The following is a 20,111-nucleotide window of genomic DNA, read 5'->3' on the forward strand; positions in this document are numbered from 1 at the left end:
GCAGGCACACCAGGTCTCCAACTGGGGCTGGGTTTGGGAGAATATTTGCAGCTGGACTTTTCCTTTGGAACTCTGGTTTTGGTAACTGGGGTCAAATGGGGCTCTTGAGCTGGTCTGCAATATGTTCTGTGAGTAAGTAAGTACCTCTGGTGGATAAGTTGTAATATTTGTTCTGTGGATTAGGCTATGATAGATACTGGAATTGCAAAGTACTGTAATACAAATGGAAATTGTGTAGGATGACTTCTGGTCTGTGGATGCACTAGTGGTTCTGGAAGATAAAAAGAACTTGTTGCTGGGGGAAAAGGTCTTTAGAATTGCTAGGTGGCATAATCAGCTACAAAACTAACTTTTAAAAGCAGTCCCTGCATTTAAAGGCCACGGTTCCTGACATATCTTTTTATAGATAGGTAAGAAGAGTTACCCTAGGGTGTTCAGAGGGCTAAATCAGTTCATAACATTCTTTTTTTTTTCTTCTGCACAAACGAGTTGATTCTCTAAGTCTGTTTAGAGTTTTAGATTGGGAAGGCATATTCTCACCCAAGACATCTTAAGAGAACAAAAGAAAAGTACAGTACGTATATTCCCATAAAATACAGAAAGGGTTAACAATAAATTATTAACCCACGATTTCAGAAATAGAACACATAGCTGGAATTTTAAAATCATGTTCCATTTATTTTACCTTCTAGAGCTTTTAGAACAGTATTAGAAATATTACTACGAGGTGTACGTTTTTACTGTTTTACTAAACCTTACATTTTAAAGCTAAACTAATGCTGATTTTTTTTTTAAATTCACTACCTAAAAGTTCAAATATATAAACGTATGGATAGTACACTCACAGCTCCAGATCCCGGTTTCTTTCTCTCCATTTTTATCCCTGATATCGTTCCATTAATCCATTAATTAATTAATCTATTTTGAAAACAAATCCGTCGTGTTCGTGAGCGGTAAAACTTTATTTTGTATAATACGGACTTGAGCATAAACCACGGTATAACCAAAATGTTGTCTATTACGTCAGATCTGCAAAGCAGTTGCCTTATCTGACGTATCCAGCGTGTACAAGTAAAGACGTCATTAAAAGCTGCAGCAGGGAAGCTACAGTATTCGTCCCTGTACGGACTTGTTTTTTTATATATATATTAATAATTAGGTTTTAATGAGAAAATCCAGACAAAAGGGCGATGTCCGATTTAATGTTTAATTTGAATGTCGCCATTCTAACTCAAAGCCTTCACGGTATCAAACCTGTGTGGTCACACGTCCCAAACAGTCTGGCTCTGCCAGTGGAGCCGAGAGACCCCAAAAATATAACACACGGTTTGCCTTTTAATAATTTACACCTCTAATCCTTTGGGATGGAAAAGAAGTGTAGAAATGCAATTTTAATTATGGTCAATTCTGGTATTGTAGCCATATATAGTTATACAGGTCTTGTCCTCAACAACTCAGGAGCTGGGTTCGAGCCAATGCAGTGAGGTACGAACTAGGGTGGGAGCGGCGAGGGCACAAGCCCTAGAACCCGAATCCGTTACAATAACAAAAGGACAGACAATGAAATATGGGCTATTTCGAACTCGCAAATGTGAGATATAAAGAGTTACTAAGTCAGAATTCAGAGTTGCTAAGTTGCAATTCTGAGATACCATAGCGCGTTTTTTTTTACTACCTGGCGGAAACGGGCTTCCATAGAAAAGCCTGGAATGCAAGTGTAATCCTTACTTAAGGGGAGCCGGCTTTTAGAACTGGCTATAGTTGCTCACGGACATAGCGTTGGCTTTATGAACTACAACTCCCATAACGCACTACTCAAGTTTACGTCACAGTCCCTATTCTGCCTGGCTGTGGTGACCTCTAGCGGGTCCCTCTCAGTTCTGGCAGCTTTACCGTTGATCTTGTGCACTCACCGGCGTGCGCAAGAGGAACTCATACACGGCTCCCTTTTTTAAAGTTTATTTTCTAAAAAATAGAAGAAAATAAGGGAGCGTTTCCAGAAATACGTACAAGTCAGGTTTACAGCAGGCTGGTAGCAAGAGTCTGACTCCTACCCTCGTACATGTTGTTTTCCCCTGTTTACTATAACACCATTTAAACGCGACACAACATAACAACTCAACTCACTAAGAAATTAACTCACAACACACAGACAGTTTTCATCTAGCGACTTAACACAGTTAGCTAACGAAGTTCAATTTCGTCTCTGATAACCCGCAGAGCCCGAATACACTTTTGATACTCTTAAAACAAATATAAACGAGTAAACCTTAAACCGAAACTATGACATCAGTAAACATAAATTTACAGACCTTTTAAAAAAGCCTTATTACTTCAGATCTTACCTAACAAATTAGAAAGAACCATGGGAGAGAAAGTCAGGCGGACAGCAGGCTGGAAGCGAGGGTCTACCAGCCCGCACGAGGCGCTGTTCCCGATTCCCGTGCCCAGCTGCACATCACCTGGTTGCACAAGCTTGACTTTTCATTTTCATTACTATATTTTCAGGTTGTGTTTTTCATACCACTACCGAATAAAAAACATATTTTAGAGGAAGATGTCAGCTTGATTAAAAAATATTGCTCCTTAAGCCTAGTCCCTTACTGTACTAATTCTGCCACCTACTGGACAAGGTAATAAATAAAACAAGAAGAAAATCATAGAATATAACACCCACATTACAGGCCAGCCAAGTAAAGGGTGTAAGATGACCAGGGGAAGGGTCATTCATAACAGGTATTTTCAGAATGACCTAGTTAAAATACTAGATATGGACCTGAGCAAAATGGCTGCCAAAAAGAATAAGCTGACCCGTATATGGAAAGGGTCTACCCTGAGAAACAATGAGACACAGCTGAGCCGCATCAGGAACCGAAATATAAGTGCCCCGGAGGCAGTGAACAGGGAGAAAGATAGAGAGGAAAGAGGTTTATGTGAAAGGTCGGACTAAGGAATAACGGACTACTGAAGGGAGAAAAGGTTTATGGTTTATGGTTTATGGATTGGGTTTATTACGGACTTTTGGAACTCGGATCGGAACAGGATTAAGAGAGCGGATTACGGACTGGATTTGGAAGATAGTTGGAGGAAGAAACGCCACGAAACTCAGGAAAGAAAAGTGTGGTGTGAGTACTTCTCTCATTTGCATAAACTTTCCCCCGGAGACACCACAAGGGATATCTGAAGGACTGAAAAGTGCACTGATTGTCACATTATCTAAGGTTGTCTTTTAAAATGTACTTGTATTCCATTAATAGCATCTATTGCATTGCCCGAGAAAATCAGAAATTACTGTATGTAATTTGTTGGAATTGGGTTCCTATGAAAAAGACTTGTGAAGAAACCCAGCTGGGACTCAAAACCCTTGGTATCTCTTCAGAAGAAGAGAATGCAATGTGCCCCAAGCAGTATGATTTTCGAAACACGGATTTAGTACCAGAAACCAATTTGTAGCTATTTTGTGACCCAGTGGTGAATAGCGGAGTTATTCCAAATCCACTAGATGGCGGTTCCTGACGGTTGAGTCCAGCGTTCTGCGCATGGGCAGTAGGGACTAAGAAGCAGTGAGTTACCGTTAAAAAGAACCCGTAACTTCTACAGAGTCGTAACGGTAAATACGGTGTCATTTCCCTAAATGAGTATAGAGGGGTATTTCATAGGATTGAGACAAGATTAGCAAGACGGATATTGGATTTTAACGGAGTACACTGAAGCAGTAGAGTATTTAGGCAACTACTCGGGCTGGGGATATCTGTTTATTGGTTTGTTAGTAATGGGTTTCACATGCTCCTTGTATTTTCTCTTCCTTCATTCTTTACAGGGACTTATGTTTAGCACCGTTTAAGTGTTCGCAATTGTAGGTATCGTACTAATTATCGTAATGTAGTTCTCGGTGAGGGCTGAGAGGTGAGCGGCTTATTTCTGAACGCGCTGCGTGAACCACTGCCGTATTTTGTGTATATAGAAATATCGTTATGTCTTTTATTTTTTTAAACCAAGAACATATCAGACCACATAGTCGCCTAGAAATAAAGAACCCAAAATGTGTCCTGTGCTAATTATTCTTTGCCAGGCTACATTTATAAGAACCTTTCATCTTGTGTTTTAATTGTAATACAGTGTATTAAAATGCACAATGCTTTGGTTTTGGGAGAGAGGTAAGAAGGGAAAGCAAATGGAAGAAAAGTCCAGAATAGGCTTCTAGGCTGTGGAAAAATGAGAATAGAATATGACGTATTCCAAGGAGAAGTCGGGGAAAAATAAGACCTTAAAAGAAATCAGCCTATCACTGTTTGCTGGGAGAATGGATGAATCCTGTCTAATGCTCAGCTGACACCCTGTTAAAAGCAATAAAAGACAATGTTAGTCCTCCGTGGTTAACCTACATTTGTTGTTGCTTTAAAACAGATAACGATGGAAGAACTGAATGACATGGTGGCGTGGGTGGCAGTGCCCATTATCAGAGTGCTGCTCCCAGCCATCTCCCTGTATGATGAAAAGAGGAGCCGGAGGAGAGTCTCCTAATCACCTTGCCTCTGAATTGTGGATGGTGTTCTTGAATGTGTCAACTCTCCCTTATCGGCAAATAAGCCAAGAAGAAAGAATTCCCACCCCAGAGACTGTGCATCTTAATCATTCTGCAGACTCGGAGACTGACAGTGAGACTCTACAGGTTGTCTCTAAAAGCTTGACCCACTTTCACTGGATGTATTGAGTCAGTGTCAGTCTATGGTCTCCATATTAAATGAGATGTAAAGTCTCAAATTGTGCTTAATGAGTATGTTTTCTTTAGTGTTTTAATGATCCTTTCTGGTAACCGAATGGATGTAGTGTTTTTTGCATGGAATGCGCAGCAGCACTGTTTCAGGAGGGTATACAAAAGGTAAAATAGTTCATAGCTGAATGGATATGACTTAAAATTGCAGTGGTTTCCAGTACTAAAACTAGTGGTAAAAGGAAATAATTCTATAAAGGTAATGAAGGCTTGAATCCATCCATTTTCTAACTGCATTATCCAATACAGGGTTGCAGGAGAGCCAGAGGCAGGATTCACTCACACCAGGGACAATTTTCACAAAAGCCAATTACTTGAAGACAACCCAAGCAAACACCTGTAGAACATACAAGCCCCACGTCTGAGGATGAACTCATGGCCCCAGTGCTCTGAGACAGCACCACTGTGCCACTTCTTATGCTACTATATTCCAGTTAAATACCAGTGTTTACTGTTGCTTATTTTAGCCTGGAAGAGATGCATTATGATCATTTGATACTGGCAAATATTCTTGTAGCACAAGGAAAGCGGTGCAAACATATTTCCACTAGGGGGAACTGTCCTGCTTTGGCAACACAGTAAATTTATGGTATATACATTTATTATATCTGGATAACCACTGTAAATAGAAGACAAATTATATTTCCTAAAACAATTCAATATTTCCCACTGTACTGCATACAGTATTTAGCCTTTAGAATGTAATTTGCTCAATGTTAGTCTTGAAGCATGTAGTTAATACGGTAGAGGTACTATCATTTAACAGCATTCATGAGATACATTCAAACAGAATATTAATTCCATTGGAAGAGGGCCAGGGGAAGGGTCATCTATAACTGGTATTTTCGTAACGAAACGCTGTCTATACTACTGTATAGACCTAGGCAAGATGGCCGCCACGGATACTTGGCTGACCCGCTGTTGGAAAAGATATATACGGCGAAACAATGAGACACAGGTGAGCTCCGTCAGGAAACGGAATAGAAATGCCACAGAAGCACTGAGCCGGGCGGAAGCTGGTAAGGTGAGAGCGTTTTGGAGGAACGAGAGATTTAGGAGTGTACTGGAAGGAATTTCAGAATAACGGACTATTGGATATGGGTTTTGGATACGGCGCGGAGAAGTGTGGACATACGCATTTGGGGACTTAAGGATACTGGCAACGGATTGCGGAACGGATTTGGAGAGACATACGGACGAAGAACACAGAGGTTCAGTGTGGTGTGAGTTAAATCTCTTTTACACCTATTTCCCCCGGCGATGCCACACCATATATTCAATTGAATCTTTCAAAGAGAACAACCATTTCCCTGCAAAATTAGGCTTTTCTCTGTCACTTCTCAGGTGGCTCTGACAATCAGCTGCCGTTAAATTGTGGCTGGGGGCATCTGTTTCAATGGATTTTGTACTCCCTCTTTAAGTGTGATATTAGAAATACATATATTTTTTTGCTAAAAAACTGCTTTTTACAAATTAAAGATACGGCTATAAACTAATATGACGTTTTGGCTGTGAAGCCTTCTTCAGGTGTGTGGAGACGGGTATATTTTTAGACGCATTTATTAAAAAACTAAGAGCCATTTTTTAAATGGGAAGAATGGTAAATTGTGCCAAGTGAAGTTTATTTTTCAGTTTCCACTGTCTACATTCCCGGGCATGGCTTATATGTGGTTTAATATTTACCTATCGGATTAGCAAAGGGTAAAATAACACAATTGAAACAGGATGAGGAAATGTGCACACACTCCTCTGACATACTCATGAGAGAGAGTCTTTCCCCGCTTGACATGCGTTGAGCTTATAAAGAGAGATCACCCACTGGAGAAGAACACGACTGTGAGTGACATCACTGTGAGGTCATAGGCATTGAGCAGGTCAGAAAATCAAGACTTCAAGGGGAAACTCAATCCTACCCAACATTAGAGACATGCCTACTTTTGCAAGTGCCAGCTTGATAATGGTTTAAGTTCCTTAGATATTTTTTAACTTCAGCTAGGTGTATGGCCTTTGACTTAAAAATCAGTAAATCATTAAGGAATGCTGGAAGGTTTAATAGAATTAAGATATTCTTACCAGGTCGAAACACCAGCATGGCACTGTAACCTTATTCTTTATAAAAATGTGAACATAAACTCTCTCTTTTAAACTGTACAGGCCTATTACAAAGCCAGTCGAAGTGGACAGCTCCACAGAGTAAACAGTCATATAATCCAGTGCTTCTAGTTGATCAATAATGTAGTAACTGTACTGTATATGAAGATGTGGTGATTGTTTTTATTTAACCTTATCCACCTGTTGCATAGGTTGTCTTGTGTTTCGCAATACGTAGTCTGTGGTGTTATTGATTTAGCTAGTAAAAATATATATATTATTCATCCATTGTGTGGTTTCTGCGTAAAAAAAAAAACCCCGCATCCACAGAAACAAAAATCACAGATATGTGCCAAACAGGACTACTAGTATCAATATAACGTCAGCGTCCTTTTTTGTGCTTGATATGAACTGCCTAATGGGGCCACAGGAATAATGGAAGGCTGGTCATATCCATCCATTATTACAAACAAGCCTTTAAAGAAACACAAACAGAATGTACTTTTATGATTTTAAATATTTGTATATCGCCTCAGCAAAAATAATTTGACTCTCCCCCCCCCACCCCCCATATATTCAGTACTTAATTCAAAAATTCATTTCAGCTGTAGAGTCTTCTTCAGGTGTCAGTTCCCGTTTCTTTTCTTCTCCTTTGCGGCCTACGCGTGTTGACGCACTACCTACTTGAGCTACTGCAGAGTTTTCTTACATATTACTTACCACCATTTGCTTTGACTTGGAAAAACTATGCAGTATCTTTTGAAAACAGCCCTTTCTTGTTCGTCTATTTCTGCCAGCCACGTGTTACTGGCAGTCCTCAAATGTGTCAACTACCGCGAGGAAGGCCTTCCACACTCCAGGCCGGCTTGTGCACACAGCCCCGCCTCCTCTTCTCCTTTGACTGATCTCTCGGTTTGTGTCCGCGATGCAGGTCCAGTGCGGACCCCCGCCCTTCATCACACACCACTTGGAGTGGTCCACCATGATGCCGAAAGGCCTGGCCTCTGGCAGCTGCATCGTCTTCACGTTGTACACCTTGTGCGCCACAGAGCAATTCGACGGCAGAGGCTGATGAAGCTTCGCCCAGCTTTTGGCAAAGAAGTCGTCTCCTAAATAGTTAACCAGCAAACCTGAGTAGAGATCTGAAACGGAACAGAGTCACAGGTTCCCTGTAAGAATCTGTCCCAGGCACACTTTCTACCCAACCAAAAACAGGAAGTGCACTTGCTACCAAAACGTCAAACTGGAACCGAGAACAAGTGAATGTGTATTTCTTCCCCCCCTCTCTGAATGCTGTACTGTATTGGTTGCTACCCAGAACGTTCTTTTTTAAATCGGCACCACCAATATACAGTAGATCAAGTGTGAAGTGTGACATATTGCTTTTGAAGGGCAGTGTTTGAAACTTACTGGATTGTTCCTTTTCTACATAACCTTTTTTTAAATGTATTTAAATGACAAACGTTTCCAATAACCTTTAAAGTAACAGCAGAATGAGATCCTTGGATCAATTAATCAATTTCATTTCAAAACTAGTTGAGATTAATGGAACAAACTGCACATGTTATTTAAGTCCTGGTTCCTTTCAAGAAACAGCAGGATGAGATCCTTGAATTAACTACTAAGAAATTAGCTAAATGGGCCAAATGTAACCTCTCGTGTTCTTAGGTATTAAATGGTATCTAAAGAAGCTACACAAGTTATATTTTTATCCTTTCTTATGTTTAAATCAACATACCAAGAGAAAAACATGATTTAAACTGTTGTATAAATAAAAGATTGAAATATTCTATTAATCAATTTGTTCAAGAATTGGGCTTTACAGAATGTTAATAAAGCACCTACAAACTACCTCAGACACAAATCCTAAACCTAAATTACTACTGAGTATAAATTGATGCTTTACTAACATCCCATAAAATCTCTTTTGAAAGAAAGCGATGCTATGAAACCTTAAATCTAAAGTGTAACCGCAGAAACATGTAGGAAAGTTCAGTTGCCAGCTGGCAGATTGAGAAAGTTTCACCAAAACAAAGTATGCTTTTTTTATATAAATACATCTTCAATTGGGAAAGGCTTTGAGTAAAAATAAACTGGATATTGTTCCACAAAATCTTTGTGAGAAAGTGGGTCTTGCTGGCTAGAAACAGCCAACATACAATAGAGTTAGACTTTGTAAAAATTAAATAAATTCAGATTCTGAGAGGCTCAATAAGTGCTTGTTCAGAGTAAATCAGACATCGTTGTCCAAGTTTCAGCAGTGATACATAATTCACTGAATACCAACACCAACAGGGTTGGACACTTTGGGATATCCAAGCGATCTCAAACGCGTCCGATAACTGCAACCTCTATGACCAGCTGGGCACCAGTGCTCTTGTACTGTTGTCAGTGAAAGAAAAACCATTAGTACAACTTATGCCAACTCTGACACTTAGCATCACTGTGGGGCTGTTAAGCACATATTTTGAAGAAATAAGTACATTTCATCATCTCTTCCAAGCTGGTACAGGTCTGGAACTGTGATAATTAATTTGTGATTTTAAAATGTAGAGGCATGCAAAAAATTAACTATTGATTCCAAATATCTAAAATGAGAAAAATAGCTGATGTGACATTTTCACTTCCCAGGAACAAACTGCAATAATGAAGCACAGAGATTGTTTATGGATCATGGCAACTGTGTTGTTCAATACTGTTTCTGTATCTTGAATTGGAGAATAGTTTCTAAAGAAGCGATCAGTTGGTAAACAAACGTGATCCATAGACTTTACTGATTTTTTTTCTGCAGACTCTAGCTCTGCCTTGAGTGGTGCTCACCGTCATTAAATCTAGAGCATTTTGCAAAGCTGGTGAAAGTTTACCCTGCTAAAGATGTCAGGGGCAGCTGCTTAAACCAAGGCTCTTTCCTGGGATAGCATGTTCTCTGAGCCACACACTGAAGGTCTCTGTGGAAGGTTTGGGGGACGTGATAGTCAAAAGAGTATACATGGATATACTGGAGTTGCACAGCTGTAGAGACAAGAATGAAAAATAACCAAGAGTAAGCATGGCATTTTCATACATCCAGGTCAAATGCCCCCTTTCTTTTTCCATTAGTCTGGAGAGTTTCCTTTATTTATTTTCACTTGTTAAACTATCCTCCAAGTTCTAAAATGTTGACATATATTTTCAGCAGCCACAATACACATCATTTAGATTTAATTAGAAAGTCTAAGGCTATTTTGGTATTTATTTTCATCTGTATACACAATGAGGTGTAAGTCTATTAGTGTCCACCTATTCTCAGGGTTATATTAAGCTTGCATATGAAATTGAACCACCAACAGAAAATAACAGAATAGACTGGTTTTTGCCCACAGGTAAATTTAGACTAGGAAAAGAAAAGGTGCTCCAAACCAGAACAAGAACTGCAAATAACCAATACTTGAATCTTAAAATCTGGAAAAATTGTACCAAAGGCTTTCAGAAAGTGATAGACAGCTGTGATGTCAATGCCATGGACATACTAAAGCTCAGCAATCAAACTTGTTCTTGAAAAGGTTCACACAGCTGTATGTACATGTGAACGCCTACCTATGTCCTTGAAGGTGCTGTATGTGTAAGTCCCGCAGAAGAAGGTCTGTGCATTTTCATACCCACTGGAGGGCAAGAATGATGTAGAATGATTTTTCACATCTGGAAGTTCTGGGGTGCTGTGAACCAGCCACACTCCTGTCTGTCTAACATCACAATCCCTGAAAAAGGTCACACAAGATATATTCAAATCTCTTATCGTTTTTGATCCGTCTGGTTTTTCAGTTTCAATGTTTTTAAAGGACAAGTCTGCTCTTTTTGAACGGAGTCCATTATCAAGCCTGCTTCCAGCTGACGAAGTCAATTAATCAATTAAGTTCAAGAATCAAACGAACTGTATAATTGATCAAACTAAACAAAAAATCTTCTATTTTGGGCTAGTTTTCAGTTCTCTTAATCTGACCTTTGGCTTTTTTGTCCAACCGAATTAAACTGAACATACTTCATGGCCAAAAGTCAGATTAAGAGAATTGAAAACCACAGTCCAAAATAGGACTATTCTTAATCCTATTAATTGTTTTCATTTCTTTTCAACTGACAATTGGCCATGAAGTATGTACATTTATCTCTTAATCTCAACAATTTAATTTACTGTATTCATTTAGAAATGGGCTACTGTAAATTCAATTCAATAGAGCCCACAACAAGCATCTTTAGTTTTGTTTTACCCAGCAGATGAATTTTTTATTATAAACATCAGTATTATATTGATTTACAGAAGTGTTTTTAAACTCAGTGATTTTCACCAGGAGAAAAAGCTTTGAAGGCAACAGATTTGTTCTTAGCTTATGTGATGCCTCAGTCAAAGAAATGTAAAGGGGAAAAAAATAATGAACAAAAACAAGATGGAAATATATACTTTAAAGCTTTATGATTCAAGTTTTAAAACCAGAAAACACAGAAAGCTGGTGTTGGTATTCTAAAGACACAGTATATACTTCGGACGTGCCATCATGTCTTGACCATACACAGGAAATCCTAAAATAAATGTTTTCTACTGAATCAATGATTTGGACAACATCTGCAGAATCACACGTGTAAATGTTCTACCCTGAAATAGTGTAAATGTTAAAATATTTTATTTTAGATATATATAAAATGAACAATTCACATCCTGCATATGTAGCAAACATTGCACTTGGCTTTAATCATAGGAATAAGCAAGCAAACCCAGCAAGTATTACAGATACAATTCTATTGTTTGTTGTGTTGTCTATGATGTTTTTTCCCCCCCATTTTCTGTGTCCTTCTGTCTTGTACATTATAAAATGTTACTTACCTTAAAGTTTGTATTTGTATTGCACAAAAGGCTTTTGAATTATAAGAGAAACCTGTGAAAATAAACAAATCGAAAAGACAATGTATATCCTGACCTCACTTTCTGGGAGATGACACAAATAATAAATAAAGGTTTCTTACCTTTTTATGAATGTAGGACAAAAAAGGCTGCAAAGTCTGCCCCACTGCACTCTTGGAGTCATTCACCAATTTCTTCCCATATACCCAGCCATTGGTATGGTCATCCATGTAGAGGTATCGCAGACCTCTTCCTTCATCGTGGTCTGGCAGCTTATACAGAATAAACCTGTATGATTCCAAAAACACATAAAAGAGCATCACATCCTGTGTACTGCTCTAGAACTGTGACACTGTACAATGTGTCCTGGGTGTTGGACAGTGTTAACTGTTGAGATCACTAGAAAATAAAAAGGGCACTTAAACAATACTAGTGTCTGTTGCCAGTCTGTGGGTGCACTGGTGCTTCTGGGAGATGAACAGAACCTGTGGCAAGAGAAGAAGGGTCAAGCAGCCTTGATCATTTCTAGGTGATGTAGTGGCCTACAAAGCGAAAATAGCTCTTGTTTTTAGGGATTGCCCATGTTTGACATGAGCATTGTGGCAAAACTGGAATAATCTTATGTGATTAGAGCTCATTTTCTGCATTTTAAACCAGCAGAGCTCTGTAGAACTGAACTGCAGCAGTTGACAAAGAGTCAACAGTTGACTAAAAGAAGCGAGGCAAGGCAAGCATCTCACAAACATTACTCTCCTCAAGAATACATTCTGGTGAATCGTTTCAAACCGAACTATTGAAAGGAAAAAAAGACTTAAAATCCAATAGTTATTCCATTTCTAAATTTGTCACAAGGGTGCTCACCAGCACCGCCAATGCAGACTTCTCTGAAGTCTGCATCGGAATGGACTCCGCTGGAGGGAATTACCCCCAGTTGCTCGCAGAATGGTGACGTTCCACATTCTAATGTATCACGGCGGAGAGAAGTTGCTATGGAGAATAAAATATTCACGTATTGGTACAATTGAACTTTTTTTAAGTTTTAGAACTCATAATATTGTAACTCATACGGCCACCATTGGTTGTGAGAGCCGGCTTACCAGCGCGGTGACGTCCCCGCCCTTCCCTGTGAATAGCAGGGACCGCAGCCGCCGGGCTGATGGGAGATTTCCCTTTAGTTCAGCTGGCTGGGTCCCTGTCGAGTGCAACGGAGGCCCGGGTTCGAGTCCCCAATGGTGGGGGTTCGACCTGAGGCGGCAGAGGAGAGGGCGCATACCCACGTGAACCCCGGAGCGTTACAATTTTTTTGAAAAAACAAACTTCATTAGGCTACTTTAGATTTAAACTGTACGTATTCTACGTACAAAGTTTTGACATAAAGCTTTTATTTCGTCACCCCCATTTCAACTGATGTATATTTATTCATTTACCAGCTTTGTATTCTGTACACAGAACATTTAATGGTGCTCGTATTTTATAGTACAAGCTTTGAGGTATAGCCAAGTTTACCTTATTTAGTTGAATGAAAGCGTTATGTTCCTCATACTGTCATTTTGTACTGGGACAGACAATATGAAATGTATTTAATAGTACACAGCTTGGAATGAGCAGCAATATTGCCAGTGATTCCTTAGTTTACTTCGCCTGTTATGAATCGAGGTTAAGTTTACAACATGAATGAACACAGTATCACTACATTTGTACAGGGATTGACGAGATAAAACTCAATTTAATCAAACTGCAAGCAGACAACGAAATTTAACAGCCGACTTGGATTTCGACCCTCCTGAGCCGTGTGACAAAACAGTGACGTCACGCGAGGGTGTTTTTTACCTTTTTGTACTAGTGCGCCCTTTAATACTGGCGCACTTGAAGTCCACACTTGCGCTACATTACAGAAGTGCGGATTTGTAGAAATGGCTTAGGGCGCAGGTCAAGAATTGGGACATGGCTTTTATCTCTGAAGCACCCAGAGATTTGGGGAAGGACATTAAACCGTTGTGGCTAAGCAAATAATTAGATTAATTGGGTAGGTAAGAGCCGAGTTGGAATTGAAGATTCATTTAACTGGTGAGTAATTGAATACTGGAGTCACACCTGAAGAAGGCTCCATGGCCAAAACTTTTTTTCAGCATGGAATAAACCTATTACTTGTTCCTTTGCAGCCTACGCATGCTGACGCAGCTACCCACCTGAACTATCAATGTAACATTACTTTTTCACAACAACTTTATTATCAGAGAACAGATTATTTGATCAGAAATAGTTCCAGTTTGCTGTTTGATTGTTGTACTGTCTTTTAATTGTTTGAATCTTAATTTATGCATTTGTACACTTACCTTTTAAGTTGCTTTAAAAATAATGAGGTAGTGAACATCCCACCTACCTTGACAGGTAACAAACTCTTTGTTTTGTTTTTCACACATTAAAATGTAGGAGAAAAATGTTTGACACTTCCAAATTTTGTTTAACCTGTTATTAACATTGACACATTTAGCCAATTTCCGCCTGAAATTTCCTCCTCCTTAAACATTTGTTATATCTCTGCAGCAGAACATAGCAGGAGCCTGGTTCAGGTCTTAAATTGAAGGTAACCCCCTTGGCTTTGAGGGTGAACAGTCAAATTTCTTATATTTCTTAATGTGTCCACTCAGCAGACAGACATATGAAAAAAAAACAAAAAAACAGCAGGCGACCATGTTTTGTTGGTCTTCAGAGGTCAGACTTTTTAACTATATGCATGTCAAGAGCCTTGTTCTAGGTGACTACTAGCTTGGATACAAATCTGGGAAAAATTGATCAATTAGAAAAAATTCTACATCATGTTTTGTGAAGACTGAACCTGGAATGAAATTTCACGCCTATAATAAAAAATCCTAAAAATATTGAAAATAAGAATAATAACCATTGCAATTACTATAAAAACTATTAGACACTGCTAGAGAGCCTTTATCTGCTGTTATGCAATGAAAAAAAACCTCAGAGTTGCCTTCTGGTGTGAAAAAAAGGAGCACTGATAAAAAACTGATTGATTACCCCTTCTGAGTCAATGATTGACAGCTAAAAGGCAGGCGGAATGCAGCTCGAGGCTTCTAGAGGAAGTCTTACCCCCTAAGAGCTCTGAATGGCTGAAAATACAATGAATGAAAGCGGTTTTTACTAATCAGATCGCCTTATTTCTACCGATCGTTCTTCAAACATTTACTATGAAGTCAATAACGTTCAAGTCTGGGTTATTTTGGATATATATCATGCTTCAGAATAAGGTAAAAACATGGGATATATATATATATTTGCTGGTTTTTGCTTTTGCGGTTTTGTTGGTAAAAATGTATAATATTGACATGCTGTGCTGGCCGGGTGTTTTTATTGGGATTCTGCTAGTTCATTAATTTATTGGTTTATTGCATAATAGTGTCATATCTGTGGAAACAAACTTTATGGTTTTGTTGTGATGATATTGGAGAATACGTTCATGTGAGAATTTGTGGAGCGGTTTAAAAGAAACGTGTCATCTGGGGGGACAGTGACCACGATCCGGGCAAACAGGTTTTTTCAATTTTTTTATTGATATCACATTACGTTATAAATTATAGAGCTTAACTTTCTGTATGCATCATATGAATATGTTTAGATATTTGTTCTATTTATAGAACACTGCATTAATAATTATTGAACTTAATTTTCTATGTGTGCTTCATATGAAAGAAACTGACCGAAATAACATCATATGTAAACTGACACATTGATGTACTGTACACATGTATGCATAGCCCGTGGGGTGTGATTAATGGGCATTTCGACATAAATTTCTAGTTACGTAAGGGTTTCTAAAACTGACCTAGGACCTCAAGCACTTAACTACCACTATGTACCACTAAGTTGCCTTTTCTCACAAAAACTCTGAAATGGACAATGCGACTCAATTCTAATTGCGTCTTGTATCTAATGAGCTCTTTGAACCTCTTCAGTTGGAGTTTGGATACACAGTACAGAAACTACCATTGTTAAGTCAGTTAATGATTTTCCAGTGGCTTCTGGATCACTTGATGTGCTTTTTATTCAACTAAAATGCTGCTGGTGTCAATCACAGTCCCACACTGGATCACATGGAAACTTATCTTGGGATATCTGGCACACCCCTTCCTTGGTTTAGCTCTTATTTATCAATACCACCACCAGAAACAAATTCATAAATCCTAGTTAAAAGTGATGTTATTGCACTAACCCGAGGTATTACATAGAGATTTGTACTGGAAACGTAACTATTTAATATTTATACACTGGCTCTTGGGCAACGTTTTTACCATTGTGGGCTTGGGTTTCACTGCTATCCTGCTGACAGATTAATTTGAAAATCAAATTCGATTACTACTATTCTGGTTTCTGTACTTTACAGGAGTCTGTCTGAAATTAAGACATAGATACAACAGAACATTTCTGAAAGCAAACCGTGACAAGACTGATATTAGCTCAACAACTGAAAAATTAATGCTATAACATTGATATGTGCCATTCGTTTTTTGTGTATTATGTGTACTACTATAAGGAGCTTTGAGGGTTATTTAAAAACACTCAAAAATTAACATTATACTATTATTATTGTCCTTCAATGCATAGTCATGAGAATTGTGAAGAGAGAAAATCTCGCAATACTGCACTCACCACTCTGGGCAAGTTGTCAAATTTGCCAAGCATGAACTGCGACTAATAGCACCAATGATCATAAGAGACGCTGACACATCGAGGCCACTCTGCGTGGCCTCTATGAACTGGGCTGTTAAATCTACACTAGAGCTAATGCTGAATTCAAACAATTCGAATTCCTTAATGCCATATCCTCTTCATTAAAGTCCAGGCACTACTGTTTTGTAAATCCTTTAGTCACTTCAAAATTGATACCCAAAATATAAACAAATAATTGTTCCACATAGACATGGAATACTTGTTTATTCTGAAATATAACTGTTCTATCTACATACACTTCACACTTTAAACTATAAATCCCACCATTTTCTAACTGCTTTTTCCCAATACAGGGTTGCAGGGGAGCTGCAGCTTATCCTGGCATGCAGTGAGCGCAAGGTGGTATACACGCTGGAGGGGACACCAGTCTATCACAGGACACACACAGATAGACACACACAACCTCACACCAAGGCCAATTGCCCAGAAGCCAATTAAACTACCAGCGTGTCTTTGGACTGTGGGGGGAAACCCACGCAAACATGGGGAGAGCATACAAACTCCATGCAGACAGCACCCCAGGTCTGGAATTGAACCCAGGGCCCCAGTGCTACATGGCAGAAGCGCTATCCACTCCACACCCATGCTGGCCCTTTATATAGATTTTAATTTTCTTTTGATTGTGTTCCAGAGTACTTATTCTCAGTAGTCATAAAGGTAAGACAATGCAAACTGAAAAATTATTTTATTTTCTTAAATGTAGCACAAAAGGGACAACAGTGAACACTAAATCCCTGATCCACCCCTCTTCATATTATACTCACTGGATATATATGGCATACAGTATATATGGGGAAACAGCCAAGTCCTGTCAGCTGCAAGTGGGCAGGGATGTTTTTGGTAACATTTGGTAGAAAACAGACCTTTTGCTCTTTGAGTAAGCAAAACATGCAGCTATCTGGAACCCGATTCTGTGATTTTTTTAAGGAGCATATTTGTGATTTTTAAAGTGGGCCTTAGTTTCTGATCATTAATATTCATGTTTTGTTTAGGTAAGATGACGGTGCTGTGTTGAGAGAGGTTAATGTTACAAATTACTGCCAGAATTACTTCAGTATACAAACTGCCAAGAACTGAAAAACGCAAGAGAGGTTACAGACACAAGTGGGCTGCTCAAGTGACCGTATTCATTAGGTTGCTAGTAGCTAGTAGTTTACTGACGAATCATGTGAAACTGTCTCTTGTACTGTAGGAATCCCAGGAACAGGTTTATCTCTAGAACAAATCTGACAGCTTGTCCCAGAGACAGTTCGCCCTCTCAATGCATGACATCATCCTGGCGCCCAAAAGCTGACACCAAACAAATAGCAGGTTTAAGTGAAATTGAGTCAGAAGTCCCTACCTTCTGGCCTCCTTCTGGGTCCAGCGAATGCACACACGCTACATACTCCTGCATGGCCTGTTCTTTGCTCATGTCCCCAAGCTGCTTCCAGGCCTGCCTGCAGCATCACAGCACAATGTGTAACCCATCAGCAGCCTTACAGAGCCCAGCTGGTAGAAACTCTTAACCGCTTTTCAGTAGGGCAAATGTTTTGTTTTCTATTTTTAATACAGTTCGGCAAGGAGACTGTGAATGCTAGAACTCAGCTTCTCGGGTATGTAATTTAGTCATAGTCTATCCCATAAGTTGACTGACAGATCTTACTTGCCTAGGATGTTATTTAGCCTTTAACAACTGAAATCCTACTTACACTCCCTGGTCTGTTGGGTTTCTTACAATATCTGTGAAAGTTCACACATTTACCTTTCTTTTTTTCTGGACAACACTGAAACCTATATTTAGTGTGGGTTTGTGGAGTCGCACAGATTTGTCTCTTGCCTTGTGTAACTTAAAATGACTTTGTGCACAATACTTTAGCTATCGCTTACTGAAAGGAATACATATTCAACAACTGAAAAGGTATCAATGAGAAGAAGCAAACTTTAAGAATATGATTAGCTAGTCATCATGTGAACACAGGATAACAATGGCTGTTTCAAACAGCAAATCCACTGGAATTTAACTGTATTCCTATTTTAAATTCACAGGGGCAATATGCTCACTGTGTGGAAAATGATTCAATTTATTTTTTAAATGTGCTAGATATGATATATATATATTGATATATATTTTATTACCCTGTTCATTTATGCCAACTGCTTATTTCTAAATTTTGCATATAAATAATGTATATAACTCAGTTTACGTGGCCAGTAGGTTTGTCAGTAATACAAAATGTTTGGAGAGTAGCAGAAAAGTCGTTTTGTACACTTCTATTCAACGTTTGTCAGTTAAGATGATCCCTTGGGGAACTAGAAAATATTGCTAGTGGTTTCTTCATCCAAACGTACTCAGTACTTTATAAACACGAAGGTCACCAACTACATGACAGCAGCTGATTATGCACATGCTGAGTGCACATTTTTAAGGTTTCAAACTAATTGACCTTGAGCCCGAAAACACATCAAACACGTCTTTGCTTCAGTTTATTAAAGAGTTGCCAAAGTTTTGGGGTCGCTTTACCTGTTTATACCTGGCGTACAGGTAAAGCAGCTGTTCTCTGCTCGCTGTCTGCACCAGTCCACGGAGCCGCTCAGCTGCCGCTTCAAACTCGGCTTCGAGCTCCGTCTCTTCCAGGCGATACCCCAGGTCACCAGCACCGCAACCTTCCTCCCCGAGACCCAAGTCTGAATCCGAATCTGAACCACCGAGCGGCTCTCCTGTGTCTGGCCGAGCCGGGTCGGTACCTGAACCCGTAGCAGAGTCGGGGGAAGACAATGGAGAGCGAGACGCCATATTGGAGTATGTCTATAAATATAAATGTTATGATCGTAGTTTGAATTTCTCGAATAATCTAAATCAATCTCCAGGAAGACAAATTATATTAAAATTACTCTCTCCTGCAGACAGTATCAAGATGCTGGCTAACCGTTTCAGGACTTGTTGCTCACCGCGGTCCGTTAACCGTTCGCTCCCCTAAGCGGTCCGAAGGGAAACCAAAAACACAGAGTAGATAAGTTCCTAGTCCATACAGTATATATACACAGTACAGATGGAAAAAAGAAACGCAACATTTTCTGGAATGAGAATACTATAGTTATAGCTTATGTACTTTCACAAAAAGTTGGCAATTTGTTTTAAGCCCTCTGACCAGGAATACAGCTTGTGCAGTGAGGCATTGCAACTTGCCAATCACACGAAAGTTCATTAGGTGCACTTGTTGGTGCACAGTAGAACGTTGATAGTTCATCTGGCTTGCCTGGTTTTTCAGTAGCCAATTCATTCATGTATCTAATCTAACCCTTTCTTCAGGGACGTCAGGATATCAGCGTCCACATCATAGTTGGGATGTTTGTTCCAGGCCCCAAACCCTTTGAATAAAAATATGCATTTCCCTGTTTGGTAGATTATTTAAACCTCTTATATTTTTTAAATCCAAATAGTTTCCCCTAGTTCGTGCTGCACTACTAAATCTTATGAAGTGCACTACTGTAGGTCAGTAGCTTTGAGGATTTTGAATACTTACAGTAAATCACGTCTTGCTATAACTATGAATAGAATTATGAAGGCTAAGACTGTTTTATTTTTTTTAATGGTATAGTACACCAATAAGATATTTACAGACAACTAACAAACCATTTTGTGATTTA

General features: G+C 39.2%; 1 protein-coding gene and 1 long non-coding RNA gene across 13 annotated transcripts in view; one reads left to right on the forward strand and one right to left on the reverse strand.

Annotated features, from left to right (window-relative positions):
• The window catches only part of LOC148652233 (acyl-CoA-binding domain-containing protein 6-like), a 259,679-nt gene that overhangs the window by 208,078 nt on the left and 31,490 nt on the right, over positions 1 to 20,111 (reverse strand). Inside the window, exons 1-7 of one of the 12 annotated variants that reach the window (XM_088597561.1) lie at positions 18,985 to 19,461; positions 17,824 to 17,920; positions 11,861 to 12,026; positions 11,721 to 11,772; positions 10,442 to 10,602; positions 9,730 to 9,877; positions 7,368 to 8,007 (exon numbers count right to left, since the gene is read on the reverse strand). In XM_088597561.1, coding sequence (XP_088453687.1) covers positions 11,923 to 12,026; positions 17,824 to 17,920; positions 18,985 to 19,257 — 474 coding nt within the window. In that variant the 5' untranslated portion in view covers positions 19,258 to 19,461 and the 3' untranslated portion in view covers positions 7,368 to 8,007; positions 9,730 to 9,877; positions 10,442 to 10,602; positions 11,721 to 11,772; positions 11,861 to 11,922. Of the gene's footprint in view, positions 1 to 7,367; positions 8,008 to 8,027; positions 9,248 to 9,620; positions 9,878 to 10,441; positions 10,603 to 11,157; positions 11,239 to 11,262; positions 11,773 to 11,860; positions 12,027 to 12,835; positions 12,984 to 17,823; positions 17,921 to 18,984; positions 19,462 to 20,111 lie in introns of those variants that run through there. The other 11 variants (XM_088597560.1, XM_088597562.1, XM_088597557.1 and 8 more) reach the window with 11 other exon arrangements.
• Positions 1,682 to 4,774, forward strand: LOC148652243 (uncharacterized). The gene is made up of 2 exons (XR_015925264.1): positions 1,682 to 3,125; positions 4,408 to 4,774. It is a non-coding gene; the product is annotated as an uncharacterized LOC148652243 (long non-coding RNA).

The sequence above is a fragment of the Lepisosteus platostomus genome, chromosome 11 (genome assembly GCF_059453375.1).
Source record: "Lepisosteus platostomus isolate fLepPlt1 chromosome 11, fLepPlt1.hap1, whole genome shotgun sequence".
Lineage (NCBI taxonomy): Eukaryota > Metazoa > Chordata > Actinopteri > Semionotiformes > Lepisosteidae > Lepisosteus > Lepisosteus platostomus.